Genomic DNA, 15,864 nt, shown 5'->3' on the forward strand with positions numbered 1-15,864 from the left:
GAAAAATGGTAGATGTGTATATTATCGAAGTAGAGCACAACTGTCACACGAAGTTTATTCAGAGTCTATTAAAATATTATTGGAAATACAGGTTTAGAGAAAAGGAGTTGACAAAACTGAATTTTTGTCTACCTGTTTTAAATACAAAGAGTCTTGGTTTAAGATGGGTCTTTAAAGAATTGCATAGGTAAACAAAAATTTTTTTTTAAAAAAATTTCTTTTAGTTGTAGATGGACACAATATTTTTATTTTATTTATTTTTATGTGGTGCTGAAGATGGAACCCAGTGCCTCACACAGGCTAGGCAAGTGTTCTACCACTGAGCCATAACCCCAGCCCCAGGTAACTTTTTAAAGTTAACCATTTGTCCTGGGTGTTTTAAAACTTGAGCATATATTCAACTTGCCTAGAGTGTTCTAGGGCCCTATCCTAGAATTTCTGATTGAGTAGATACAGGTAGATCCCCAAATTATCATTTCTATAACTTTCCAGGAAACATGGATTCTGCTGATTGGGGCCTACCCTTTGAAAACCACTGCCCTAATCTAGGGCCCAAGTCTTACAATGTTTGTGTAAGTCTCAATTTTTTTTTTTTTTAGAGAATTTTTTAATATTTATTTTTTAGTTTTTGGTGGACACAACATCTTTGTTTGTATGTGGTGCTGAGGATCAAACCCGGGCCGCACGCATGCCAGGCAAGCGCGCTACCGCTTGAGCCACATCCCCAGCCCTCAATATATTTTTAATTTGAATAAAGTCAGTAAAAATTCTTATCACAGAGGAATCAGGTCTTTTAGTCTCCTTAAGAGCGCTCTAAGATGGTATGGACTTATATGTTTATATACATGTACAGATATGCAAAATAAATTCCCCACCCCACCATATATACATTCAATCAGAGAATATAATACAAACTGGTTACTAGACTTGTTAAATGTCCTAAAAATATCCAGGGAATGTGCTTGCACTGTCAGTAACACACAAAATAATCTCAACACTAAATATGCCTGAATAGTAAAAGTAATAATTGGGCAAATATTTCTAAACATTAATTTGAAGGTATAACAATAGTAATGCAGCATTCCTAACATCAAAACTTTTCTGAGTGCTATGTGGAAGGCCCTGTTAGAAGCATTTTATATGTAATAATTTATTTAATTATCCTGAAAACCCTACAAGGTAATTTTTATTCTTATTATAAGGTAAATTTTTTAATACTTTCTTTCCATTTTATAGATGAGGAAACTAAGGCATAAAGATATTAAGTGACTTGCTCAGGGTCCAACCAAGTAAGTTGAAGAGACAAGATTTGAACCTAGTCAGCCTGGTTATAGAGCCCATGCTCTTGAAAGTAATCTTCTACTAACCTTTTTTGTAAAAGAGTGAAAGGGAGGTAGATTTCAATGGCTTCTGAGTCTGGAAGGCTGAGTTTGCTTGTGTCTCTGCATTTGCAGTAGAATTTACACGTGTAGTTGAACCTTTTTTCTTTGGGGATCTTACAGGTGAAAGATACCTAGAAGTATTCAAAAGAAAAAGTCCTCATTTGAAATTTCCTAAGAGTCATACACATACATACATGTTACACACATATACCTAGACACATCTTATGTATTTAATCTGTGGTTTTCTGTCAGTTTCCCCAAGCAGGCTATTTAAATACAAGTTGGGAACAATAGCTTAATAGGAAAACTATGTTTGTTATAGTATGTCTAACACTTTTAATAAGTGGCTTTCCCTGGAAATTACTTATTGGGAAAACAATAGCTGTATATGCACAATTTTAACAGTAATAGTGAGATTTAGACCATAAAATAACTTCAGCTTAAAAAACAAGTTACTAATACCAGTGTTGTCATGTGTCTCTGATTCTCCTGCTAAATTTTTTTACTGATAACTATGATTCATATACACGTTGACTTAAGTTATACACACACACTCTCTGAAATTACGTAGCACAGAATTCTATGACTTAGTACTTCAAATAACATGATCAAGACAGATTTATACTTGTTTACTAAATATGCCAGGAATAAATCAAGGCAGGGATATCAGCAAATATTCTCTCTCAATTTATAGCAATTCTTTTGTTTTATATTATCCTCTATTTAATAGAATAATCCATGTCTATGATTTTATTTTGTTTTAATAGCAGAGAAATAACTCTGAAGAGGAAGTAGAATTTGTACCCTAATATGAGTATTTCCACTACATGCAGTATGTTAATTAGTGCAATAGGAAGAGACTCACCAGCACAATTTTATAAGTACCAGGGCCTGGTCTCTTATTCTCTTTGGTCTTCCTTTCAGTTTTTTAACTGAAAATTATAGACTAACTTAGGCAAAGTTAGTCTCCTTTGAGTCCTGATACAAATATCCAATTACCTAATAATGGGTATCATTACTTGAATCTTAAACTTAATAAGGTCAAAGTAGAACTCTGGATTTCTTCTTCTCCGTTTTTTCTCATCTCAAAAAATGGCCACACATTTTATTAATGTCTTAAAGTAAAAAACCCAGAAGTAATTATTTTAATTTCACTGTTTCCTAAGTTCCTCAAATCTCATATAAAACTCTGTAAAACTTACTAAGTATATCTCTAAATGCACCTCATATCTTTCTCATTTCTACCTTTAATGCTATATCTTAGACTAAGTCACCCATATCCCTCATTTGAACTACTGAAATAGTCTTCCAAATGGTCTTTCCACTTTCTTTCCTGTCCTGACCCTTTTTCTCCCCCAAACCCACCTGGTACTTCAAATAGCAACCAGACAGCGGTCCTTTAAAAATACAAATAAAACAAGTTGCATTCCTGCTAAATGGTTTCCCACCGCTCTTATAAAATCCAAACTGCTTACTCTGGCCTGTGGGAACCTACAAAATCTAGACCTGGTCTGCCACTCCAACCTCACTGTGTACCATTCTCATACTCTCTATACCCCATGCATTCTGGATACCATGCTAGTCCTCATGCCAGTCAAGTTCCGTCTGCCCTACAACATGAAGATTTCTGCCTGCCCAGCATCCACTTGTCCCTCAGGTCTCAGGTCAAAATATCACTTCATTAGAGAAAGAAAAACTATTCTGTTCGTTATAGTATGTCTAACTCTTTTAATATATTCTATAATATAACTCTAAATATTCCATTGCCCTCTAGTTTCTCCTTCATATCACTTTATTCATTTCATTTATACCACTTATTATACTCTAAAATCGACTTACATGTTAGTTTACTTATTCACTGCTTCCTTCCTCCAGAACATAAAGCTCTATGAAGGAGAAAGACCATTTTACTTTTGTCTTCTCAGTGCCTACAATACTTCCTGGCATTTAACATAACTATTTATTTAATTAAAGAAAAAATAAAGCTTGATTTATTTATATAAAACTTGCCTAGCAAACAAATATATACATGAATGGAGAGTCTCTATATGTTAGGAACAGTTTGGATACAAGTTAGAATGAAAATGACACCTATGGAAAGTGGTTTCTATACCAATTGCATAACACTGTAATGTTGATTAATACACAGAACAGGTCCATAACATTAAGCACATTTCTATGAAAGGCAGTGTAGCTAGAGAAATTAAGAGCATGGGTTTTGGGGTCAAACTGGTTGGGTTAGATTCCTGTTGACCTTAGGCAAGTTACTTTATTTCTCCTATTTTATAGATAAATGAGGCAGACAGCGTATCTACTACCTTTTAAGACAGGTATGAAAATTAAATGAAAAACATGAACATGAAGTACTCAGGTAACAGCCCAACACACACTAAGCCTTCTCAATACATGTTGGCTTTTGCTTTTTGCTCATACCATCATCTTGCTCTAATCAACTGTTTCAGTCCATATCTCATACTACTCACTAGATTTACCCCATGCTTCATCCAAAGGGACTGATCTATGTTCTCTGAAAAATGTTTCCTGCTACTCTGGCTTTTTTCAGTTCATGTCATTTCTGGCTCTTAGAACACTATTCTGTCTCCTCTCACTTCCCTAATTTTGTGCTGAAATCCTATTCAATCCTTAAAGCCTATCTAAATTGCCATCTGTGCAATGAAAACTGCTCTCATTACACCAATCCTACATGATTCAGTAGCATTTGTTCCTTCATATGACCTTATTTAGGTCATATATATTACACTCCTAATTATTAAAAGCAGTAACAATATCTTATGCAAAATTCTAATCCATACAACTTCTATATAGTGCCCTTATGCTCAAGACATATCTGCAATTTCAAAGGATGACATAATGTGTTCTACTTACATATCTGCTGCAGTGTGATTATTCTGGAAAGGAAGGTTGACAGAACAAGCAGATTCAAGGTGATCAGCTGGTCCCTCTCGGTCCTTGGATTGTTTAATAAGATCAAATAAAGGTGAGTCCTAATAAGGGTGAAACAAGATGACATTAAAACATTATTAGTTAAGTCTGATTTTCTCAGGTATGTATCGAAGTCATATTGTTTGACATGTGAAGCACTAGGAATTTTAGGCACAACTAACATTGGCAATTTAGAAGTTAGAATAGGATCATTTTCTCCACCCTTGAAATTCTCAATTACCAATTTTGTACTACACACATATAAAAAAGGAGTAGGAAAATGTATAACTTCAAATGCTAGTACAAGTTGAGTATCCCTTATTGAAATGCTTGAGACTAAAAGTGTTACAGATTTCAATTTTTTTAGGATTTTAGAATATTTGAGTATGTATAATGAACTACTTGGGGATGAGACTAAACTCAAAACTCAAATAGCATTTAGGCTTCATATACACCTTTTTTAAAAAAAAAAAACATAGCCTGAAGTTAATCTTATACAATATGTTTAGTTATATTTTGTCTGTGACCTATCATATGAAGTGCCATTATGTTGGCATTCAAATATTTTTGAATTTTGGGATAGGGTATAGTTCAGTGGAAGAGACCTCTTAGCATATGCAAGTCCCTAGGTCTGATCCCCAGCACCAAAAGCATTTTTTAATTTTGAAGCATTTCAGATTAGGGCTGTTAAAACTGCATTAGAAGTTAGGGAAAACTTTTCATCAAAGACTCAAAGAAGGAAATAAAAAAGATAAAAGCAGAATTTAATAAAACAGAAAACAAAGATAAAATAACACTGATCAACATAACTATCAATCTTTTCTTTGAAATAATTAATAAAATTAAACAAACTTCCAATCAGAATAATCAAGAAAAAGAGTAACAGTACAGATAAATAGGATTAGAAATGACAAGTGGGACACTATCACACGCAAAGATTAGATAGATAATGGGACTGTTATAAATAAATTTACATCAAACTTAAAGTATGTGGAAAAATCCTACAAAACATAAACGGATCAAAACTCAACAGAAAAGAAGTAAGTCCTACAACTACTGAATCAGTTATTAAAATTCCCCTACAATGAAAAAGCCAAGTCCTTTGGGTTTCACCTAGAATTCTACCACTCAGAGGACTGATAATATCATTTTTACTCAAAATCTTTTAGAATGAAGTAGAGATATTCCTTATCTTCTTTTATGATGTTAGCATAACATTGACACTAAAACCCATCAAAGACATTACAAGAAGTAAATTATACCCCACTTTCATTCATGAATAGAGATATAAAAATTCCAATCAAGAAGTATTAACAACTCAAATCAGCAGTGTTTAAAAGAAAATTCATTATTACCAAGTTGACTTTATCCATGTTGCAAGACTGGTTCAACATTAGAAAATCTACAATGCAATGCACCTCACTAAGGTAAAATATAGTATCGAAGTAAGTGTAGAGGCTGGGACATGATGGCATATGTCTATAATCCTAGTTACTTGGGAGGCTGAGGCGGGAGAAGTGCAAGTTCCAGGCCAGCCCAGGCAATTTATAACCATACCCTGTCTCAAAACAAAAATTTAAAAAAGTATAAGGATATAGCACAGTATATAGTGCTCCTGGGTTCAATCCCCATAATAGGACAAAAAAATCAATACAAAAATATTCTCATTCAAAATATTTAATATTTTGTAATATTTAAAAAAGAAAAGAAAAAAAAAGGTAGTAAACTGGGACAGAAGAGAATTTTCTAATTTGATAAATGACATCTACAAACAAAAACCCCACAGCAAATGTTATGTGCAGTGGTGAAACATTAAAAGCGTTCCCCTTTAAAAAAGTCAATTAAAAGAAACCCATGTCTCATTCCTACTTAGCATTGAATTTGGGGGTCTCAACCAGTTAAATTAGGCAACGAAAAGAAATACAAGATCAAAAGACTGCAAAGAAAGAAACAACAAAATACCATTGCCCATAGATATTTGTTAGTATAGAAAACCAAGATGAATTTATAGAGAATAAGAAATATTAGCAATGTTGCTGTCATGATTTCATAATCAATAGAAGAAATATTACATTTCTATATAATCAAAAAAATTCAAAGTGTAATTTTTAAAATATCATTTACAAAAAATAAGACTGGCTGTAAAATCATTAAAAATACTGATTCAAAAACTGAAATTTCCTAGAGGTATATGATTGCAAGTACAAAGAGTAGATTCCATAATAGAGGAGCTTTTAGTACTTAATTAAGAAAGATTTCTAAAAAGACTTAAGTCAAAAATGGAAGTAAAAATATAAAATACTATATAACAAGTAGTTTTATTCAATATAAAGAATAGTCTAATCAATAATGTGTTGGAAAAATCCATTAACAATTTGAAAAAAAAAGTTAAATCATTATATTTTTACAAAATACACACAAAATCACTTTCTTTCATTAAAAAACAAAACTGAAAAAGTGTTAGAAGTAAATATAGGAGAAGATCATTCAAGTTTCTTGTTTATGAAGGACTTTGTGGAGTTGATGAAAATCCATAAATTACAATGATAAGTATGAACAGATCTGAAAACATACAAATTGAAAATTTCTATATGACTAAAACCACAATAAATTAAGTTAAACTGAATCTTTAAAAGATAATGCCAGTTAAAGACTGCAAACTAAATGCATACAGTAACTCTCTCTTCTAAATCCCCACTAAAATGGCAATAAAGGAACTTATTTTAAAAGATATAAATCTAATGAACAACAAGAATGGAAGAAGAAAAATGAGATACAAAAATGTGAAACTGGAAAGCAGATGAACAAATAGTAATCTACTTGGTACATGAGAAAAAGTTGGATGGACCCAACAGTTTTTTACTTAAAGCCACTATACAAACCAAATGAACCCCCAAAGGGTTTGGAAGTAGTGATACCAGATACTTTAAGCAGTGGGTCAAGAAGGGGAACAATAACGGAAGAACTGGATAGAAATCCACTGAAGAACAAGTTAGACTTTCAGATACTCTCATTCTTTTCACCTCTCTTTACTGATAGAAACAAACAAAAGAAGCCCAAAATGTTTATTATTTGGAGAGTGCAAAACATCATTCTCTGGATTGGGGGACTGAATCTAGGAAGGAGATAACATACTAAAAATGACAGGATTAAGGATTGTTTATTTAATGAATATTTAATGAATATTGTATGTTCTCTACTGCTTCCTGTCTCCCGATTGTAGAATATTTGCAGCCATGATCATATCCCCCAAGCATGAAACCAGAAGAGTCAGAGTGAATAATATGATGAATCTAAAAGTCCTAAAGACATCAAATGTAAGTTTTTTGTTTTTTTTAAGGAATTGTATTAGCAAGTCATCACACAATTAAATCCCCCAACCCCATCCTGGTACTCAGAGCTTCTAGCTAATTTTTGGTGATTTACTTTTTTATATATGTAGCAGTTAAATGTCTTAGGAAAGTCTCCAGTATGAAAGTGCCAAAACAAAACAAATAAAAAGCACCTTGAGAGATACATTTAAAGGGAGAAGAAATTTAAAAAGAAAAAGTAAGGCTAAATTATTTAACAGTAATGGGAAATTGGATGTCTAAGCAAGACATTTTAAACATCATTTTTCTTACTCATCTACTTACTCTCAACTCAAAACCACAAAAAGCACAAAGAACTCTTTTTCTTTTTTTTTAAGGTCAGTAATAGTAAAAACATTTTTCTGCAAAGCTTACTAGTGAAGTTTCTCTCTGAACCTCAGTTTCATAATCTGAAAAACAGGAATAACAGTACCCACTTTGTATGATTAAATGACATAACACCTGATGTGCCTTCACTGTAGCCACTTGGGCATTCAATTCTTTTCTCTCCTTTCAGAGATGTGATGTTTATTTTATTTCAGTCCGAAATATATATATATATATATATATATATATATATATATATATATGAATGTGTTAAAGATGTGCTCCTGACTCTTAACTTTCAGGGGAAAAACATCTATTAAAATTTTATAGTCAGGTGCGGTGTACATCTGTAATTCCAGAAATTCATGAGGATAAGGCAGGAGGATCAACAAATGAGACTAGCCTGGGCAACTTAATGGACACTGTTGAAAATAAAAAATAAAAAGGGCTGGGAGTAGCATAGGAGTACAGGGTCCCTGGGTTCAAAACCCAGAACTGCTAATAATAATAATAATAGTAATAATAATAATTTACTTTTTCCTCTCTAGATAGCAAATAGATACTTGATAAATTTTGAATAAAGAGATGTGACAATCATACAGTTATTATTATATGTATCAGTGCAAAGTTTGATGGTTTTCAACACTTTTTCAGTTCCAGTGGATTAATAAAACATATGCTACCATTTGTTATAGCAGCCACTACAGAAATCAATCAATCAACAAGTACATGAAAAAATGCTCACCATCTCTAGCAGTCAGAGAAATGCAAATCAAAACCACCCTAAGATACCATCTCACTCCAGTAAGATTGGCAGCCATTATGAAGTCAAACAACAACAAGTGCTGGCGAGGATGTGGGGAAAAGGGTACTCTTGTACATTGCTGGTGAGACTGCAAATTGGTGCGGCCAAATTGGAAAGCAGTATGGAGATTCCTGGGAAAGCTGGGAATGGAACCACCATTTGACCCAGCTATTCCCCTTCTCGGACTATTCCCTGAAGACCTTAAAAGAGCGTACTACAGGGATACTGCTACATCGATGTTCATAGAAGCACAATTCACAATAGCTAGACTGTGGAACCAACCTAGATGCCCTTCAATAGATGAATGGATAAAAAAAAATGTGGCATTTATATACAATGGAGTATTACTCTGCACTAAAAAATGACAAAATCATGGAATTTGCAGGGAAATGGATGGCACTGGAGCAGATTACGCTAAGTGAAGCTAGCCAATCCCTAAAAAACAAATGCCAAATGTCATCTTTGATATAAGGAGAGCAACTAAGAACAGAGCAGGGAGGAAGAGCATGAGAAGAAGATTAACATTAAACAGGGACGAGAGGTGGGAGGGAAATGGAGAGAGAAGGGAAACTGCATGGAAATGGAAGGAGACCCGCATCGTTATACAATTACATATAAGAGGAGCTGAAGGGAGAGGGGGAAAAAAAACAAGGGAGAGAAATGAAGTACAGTAGATGGGGTAGAAAGAGAAGATGGGAGGGGAGGGGAGGGGAGGCGGGATAGTAGAGGATAGGAAAGAGCAGAATACAACAGACACTAGTATGTAAAAACGTGGATGTGTAACTGATGTGATTCTGCAATCTGTATATGGGGGAAAATGGGAGTTCATAACCCACTTGAATCAAATGTATGAAATATGATATGTCAAGAATAACTAATAAAAAAATTAAAAAATAAGTAGTTTAAAAACAAAAAAAAAATATTTTTTTTAGTTTTTGATGGACCTTTATTTTATTTATTCATATGCTGTGCTGAAACACCAGTGCCTCACACATGCTAGACAAGTGCTCTACCACTGAGCTACAATGCCAGCCTCATAGATGTATTTTTTAAAATATATTTTAGTTGTCAATGGATCTTTTATTTATTCATTTATTTATTTATATGGGGTGCTGAGGATGGAACCCAGGTCCTCATGCATTCCAGGCAAGCACTCTACCACTGAACCACAACCCCAGTCCCCCATAATTGTATTTTTATATTCAGTGTTTCACATTTTCTAGACATCGATGAACTGAATGTCTTTATTTAACTGAAGCAGTATGGGTGTAAATATTCAGCATGAATGGCCCACTCCCATTTTCCTCTCAAAGAGATAGTTTAGAAGATCCTGAGATCTCACAAAGATGTAATAGGACTTAAATATGCTACTAAGTAGGCATTAAACTTGCTTTTTAAATATATAAAACCTGGTTCACATTTTAGAGTAGTACAACAGGATTACACTGAAGTAGTCTTCCTCTGAGGATAAGGTAGGATTTTTTTTTTTTTTTACCATTAGTCTTGTTTCATGAAAGTATCACTTTTTATTAGTTCATCCCTCCAACACAAATAATCATAGAGATATGTGAATATAGATTTATGATAATAAGTATGTCATGAAAATGGAAATTAATATAGTGAAATGGACAGGAACACAGACTATAGCCATTTCGAAAGGATTCAAACCCTGGCTGCTTATTGACTACTTGACCTCAGGCAAGTTGCTTAATCTCATTCAGATTCACTTTTCTTAACTATCGAGATACTAATGATAATAGTAACTTAAATTATAGTATTATGAGAATTATGTGAGTTAATACATGTTAATCATTTGGTACAGTACTTGCCATAGAATGTCATATACATATTTGAGGGGTAGGCATGTAGCTTAGTGGGATCTCTTGCCTAACATGTGCAAGGCCCTAGGTTCAATCCCTAGCACCAAAAAATACATAAATGAGCCAATTTGGAAAGCAGTATGGAGATTCCTTGGAAAGCTGGGAATGGAACCATCATTTGACCCAGCTATTCCTCTTCTCAGACTATACCTAAAGGACTTAAAAACAGCATACTACAGAGACACAGCCACATCAATGTTTATAGCAGCATAATTCACAATAGCTAAACTGTGGAGCCAACCTAGATGTCCCTCAGTAGATGAATGGATAAAAAAAAATGTGGCATTTATACACAATGGAATATTACGCAGCACTAAAAAAAGAACAAAATCATGGCATTTGCAGGTAAATGGATGATGTTGGAGAAGATAATGCTAAGTGAAGTTAGCCAATCCCCAAAAAAACAAATGCCGAATGTTTTCTCTGATACAAGGGGGGTGGCTCATAGTGGGGTAGGGAGGGAGATCATGGGAAGATTAGATTAATTCTAGATAGGGAAGAGGGGTGGGAGGAAAAGGGAGGGTAAAGGGGATTAACAAGGATGGTGGAATGTGATGGTCATCCTTATACAAAATACATGTATGAAGATTTGAATTTGGGGCCAACATACCTTATATACAAATAGAGATATGAAAAATAGTGGTATATATGTGTATTAAGAATTGTAATGCAAAAAAAAGAGTACATGTATAATGGCATAAATTGGCGAGAACATACTGTATGTGCAGAGATATGAAAAACAGTGCTCTATATGTGTAATAAGGATTGTAATGAAAAATAAACAAATAAATGAACAAATAAATACATAAACAAATATTTGGTAGCATGGTTGATTCTTATTTATATCTATAACTGCCATTACAAAAAGGACAATGTATTTGTTCAGATGTGTAAATGTATGCCTCCTTATCTATCCACCCACCCACCCACCCACCCACCTAGGACCTGTTGTGTATCTATTTTGTACCAGGTTCTACATATATAGTACTAGGAAGTTTGGACATAAAAGTAAACAACCCTGCATTTGGCTGATGCTGATAGACTTGAAAAATTATTTTAGAAGTATCTGCCCTCTTCCACCTCACTCAATGTCTCCACTTGATGTCTATTTACAAAATGAACTAATCACCCTCTATACTAAAAACAAAACAAAAAAACAAAATCCTGTTTCTTCCCAGGCTTTCCCATATCCTTAAGTCATTCCTCATATCCAGTTGCCCAAATAAAACAAAAGAAAACAAAACAAACAGGAAGTCATGTTTAATTATTCTTTCTCTCACCTTCTACTATCCAATCTGCCAAGCAAGGCATGTTGGTTCTAACTTCAAAATATATTCCAAGTTTAATTATTTTTACATTGCTAGAGTTTAAGCCATTATTATCTCCTGCCTGTACTATGGCGAAAGCATCCTATAAACCCACATCCATGCTTCTACTCCTGCTTCTACTCCCAATTCTCTTCAACAGAGCTCCCTACTATCCCTGGTTCTCAAAATCCTCTAATCCCATCTCAGAATAAATCTAAACTCTTTACTTTGGTTTGTAAAACACCACTGGAGGTCTGGCCCCTTGCTATTTCTTAGATCTCCCTCTTTACCACTCGTAACTTATTCCAGCCATACTGGTTGTCTTTCTATTCCCTGAGTGTGACATGAGGCTTCCAGTTTCAGAGTTTTTGTATTTGCTGCTTTCTCTGTCTGGAATGTTCTTTGACCAGAGCTTCCCAGGACTCAACCCACTCCATTATTCACATATCTCCATAAACAGCACCTTCTAAACAAAGCTTTCTTGTAACATCTTGTCTGAGAGAGCTTAATTTCCTCTATTTGCTACCCCTCACTCTGCTTTATTTTCCTTACAGTATAGATTGCTACTTTGAATTATATTATGTATTCATTTGTTTACTTGTTTATGAACTATATCTCCCTCACTAGATATACATGAGACAGAAAAGAAAGCTTTTGTCTGTTTTGTTCCTATCAGTAATCTCAATGTTTAAAACTGCCTGGCACATTTGAATCAACCAAATCACTGTTAGAGCTAGCAAAAGAGGCAGATGAATGAATGGCTGTGGTCACCATTTTTTCCTCTTGCTTTTGAAAAGAGTATTCCTTACATTTTTATTAACAATATGAACATTTTCTTGTCAAATCCCATTGCATCAACAATGCTGTGATTTACAGTAGTTTATTGATATTTACAAGCACTCATTGCATGTGCACATGTATGTGTATTTCTGAAGCAAGACAGCTTCTCAAAGCAATTTGGGAACTTTCCCTCAAATTTTAAAATCACCATTTTAAGAATATTTACATACCTGGACTGGGAATATGGCTCTACAGACTCTCTATAGACTGGGAATATAATGTTGGAACATGCATGAGGACTGGGGTTCAATCCCCTGCACTACAACAAAAAAGGAAAAGAAAAAATATACACACATGGACATAGACTGAACAGGATAGTAAGAAGCAACTAAAATTGACATTAGTTATATGCCCATCCAGTGTACCTAGGTAAAGTAACTTACATGTTTCAAGGTCAAGTTAGTATTTGAATGAAGCAGAGATTTAAATTTAGGATTAGCTTTGGGAATGTATCTTGTTTTTATTGTCTTATATTTCTTGCACTTAACTGCTTATCCCATATTATGTTTTGATTTCTTCCTCATACATCTTGATCTTGGCTTAACAAAACAAGTTAATATCAGAGATTAACTGACTGAACTCAACATTAACCATTTTGTACTTACACAAAACCTTCTTAGCATTTTGTTTTCAATGAATAACAAACTAAGTTAACTTAAGAGATAAGAGATCTTGAGAGGAAAGGTTAGAAGGCAAACATTTAAGTAAAGAATAGTTGTGGTCCCTACATTAATGTTGGCATATGCAGCAGATAGTTGTAAAATCCTGCTGAAGAAAAATTAAGGCAAGAATTTTCAGAATTGCCCTCAAAACATCTCATTTATTTAAATTTCCTTTTAAAAATCAGTTTTGTAGTTTTGCTTAATGTTCTTATTCATTGTATCAGTTATTTTAAAATATGATGGAAAGCTTATAGGTTTTACCTACCACAGTTCTTAGGCATGCTGGAAACTTACTAATGTTTAATAAAATAATCTGAAGGCCCTAAAGACAGTCCAAAATTTTGTATTTTAAGGAACTGGATATGTAGAATTCTGGATCATTTTGTATTTAAAAATTTAACTTTTTGTCTTGCCTTGGGCAAAGTTTCTGTGCCTCAGTTTACTCTTTAAATATGTAGAGAATGCCCTTTCTCACTCTCCTTCTCTCACTTTCTCACTCTCTTCTTTGGGCTTTACATCCTGAATAAAGGGCATAGTATAAGCACAAAATATTATTTAAATTATCACAAATATTACACATCTTGGTTCTTGGATGTGCAGACTTTTTCCAATGACAAGTTCTTTTTTAAAAATACTGTCAAAATTTGTTGAATTATCTTGTCTTTGAGTATCGCATCATGTTTCCAAAATGTATTTTGCAGTTGCTTTCCTGTTCTGTAGACTAGAGTCAAAATCAAGAGTATTTGGGAACTATAAAAAGCATTTTAAAACCTATTTTTTTCCAATATTTTTCACAATCTAAATGTTTAGATTATCTTTGCTTTTTCCTCTGTGTTATAAAATGCTGTCACATTGCTAATACATATAAAAGTTGTTTGCATGGGCGAAATTGATTTAGATTTTTCAAATACTATCATTTTAGGGATATTGAAGTTACTTGTGTTTTTTTAGTGTAATATGTAATTTGAGAATGTGCAATTAAATTCATTCTGAAAGTGAAAATAGTAAAGAAACTCATTGGAATTTTAGAGTACTTAGTTTCTCTGATAGTTCGGTGTCTTTTGTTACTGATATTCAACACTTCTAAAACTATTAGGAAAATATTATGAGGAATTGAAGTTATTTTTCTCAGGTAACAGTTTAAAATATACTAAATATTAAAATTAAAGGCTTCCTGAACAAAATATATTGCAAAATATAGGATGAATGTGAGGGCAAATTCGTGTTGCTAGAACTTATTTTGAGGATCTATGTAAATTTTAATTCATGCATGTCTCTTAGTTAGTAGTCTTGATGTCTTTGCCATTACAAAATAGAATTTAATAAACTGTTATATACATAAAAAAATAAAACTTCCTGGCAAACAGTAGGGACTCAATAAACACTTTTGCATAAATGAATGAAGTGATAAGCTTAAAATGCTCTAAGTTCTCTGAAGTTAATTCTGTCCTAAAGTGAGGTTAAGATTAATAGTAGAAATTTCTTATTTATATATACCTGAAATCATATTTTTAATCTATTCCTTTTACCTACTCCTTTCCTCCATGTTTTTTTCCCTCAAATACTAATCAAGCATAAAATATGCACCTTAGCCATGAAATATATGAACTGTTTCAAAATGCATATTACTTAGAAGACTTTTTTTTAAAGAGAATTTTAATAGAAGACTTTTTTTAAAAATTAAGTGCAGTAGAATAAAATGGAGTGTTTTAGGCAACCTGGAGTAAAACTGAAAGTTATTACCAATATTACTATTAATATGCTTTGGTATTACAGGAAATGAAATGTAAGACATCATGCAAGCTAGGCAAGTGCTCTACCAATAAGCTACACTTGGCCCTTTTTTTAACATTTTATTTTTGAGACAGGGTCTTGTTGACTTGCCTTGGCTGGCCTCAAACTTGTGAATCACTGCCTCCGTTTTCCAAGTAGCTGGAATTACAGGCATGAGCCACCACATCTGGTTTGAAATTTATTTTTATCAATCAGCCATTATCCACTAAAAATCAAACATTTACTAAATGCCTACCATATACCAGGCACTGGGTACAGTGGTGAACAAACAGGTGGTTCCTATCCAAATGGTGGTTAGACCTCATGGGAAGAGACAGACAGTAACAAGCAAGGAAATAAACATGAGGTGACAAATTCAGGAAAAGGCTATGAAAGAACAGTGAATATTTATGAAATGAATAGAAATCCATATTGTAGGAGGAATTAATACTAAAAGAGGAACTAATACAGTGTGAGAAACAGACATTAAAAGGGGAACAGGACATGAAAGTTCTTAAAAGGAAGCTAGCATTTCTGAACATGATGTAAGTCAAGGATGCTTTGCCAAATTTTGAAGGAAGAGAAGGTTATGACT

The 15,864-nt window shown here is 33.5% G+C and overlaps 1 protein-coding gene across 3 annotated transcripts in view; it reads right to left on the minus strand.

The window, feature by feature from the left end:
• The window catches only part of Rb1 (RB transcriptional corepressor 1), a 161,080-nt gene that overhangs the window by 21,491 nt on the left and 123,725 nt on the right, over positions 1-15,864 (minus strand). For all 3 annotated transcript variants that reach the window (XM_046454007.2, XM_058582572.1, XM_058582571.1), the window contains 2 exons: positions 4,269-4,387; positions 1,368-1,513 (listed from right to left, as the gene is read on the minus strand). In XM_046454007.2, coding sequence (XP_046309963.1) covers positions 1,368-1,513; positions 4,269-4,387 — 265 coding nt within the window. The remainder of the gene's footprint in view (positions 1-1,367; positions 1,514-4,268; positions 4,388-15,864) is intronic.

Source organism: Marmota monax, unplaced genomic scaffold (assembly GCF_021218885.2).
Source record: "Marmota monax isolate L192 unplaced genomic scaffold, Marmota_monax_Labrador192_F-V1.1 WCK01_AAM20220418_F8-fsc00011, whole genome shotgun sequence".
Lineage (NCBI taxonomy): Eukaryota > Metazoa > Chordata > Mammalia > Rodentia > Sciuridae > Marmota > Marmota monax.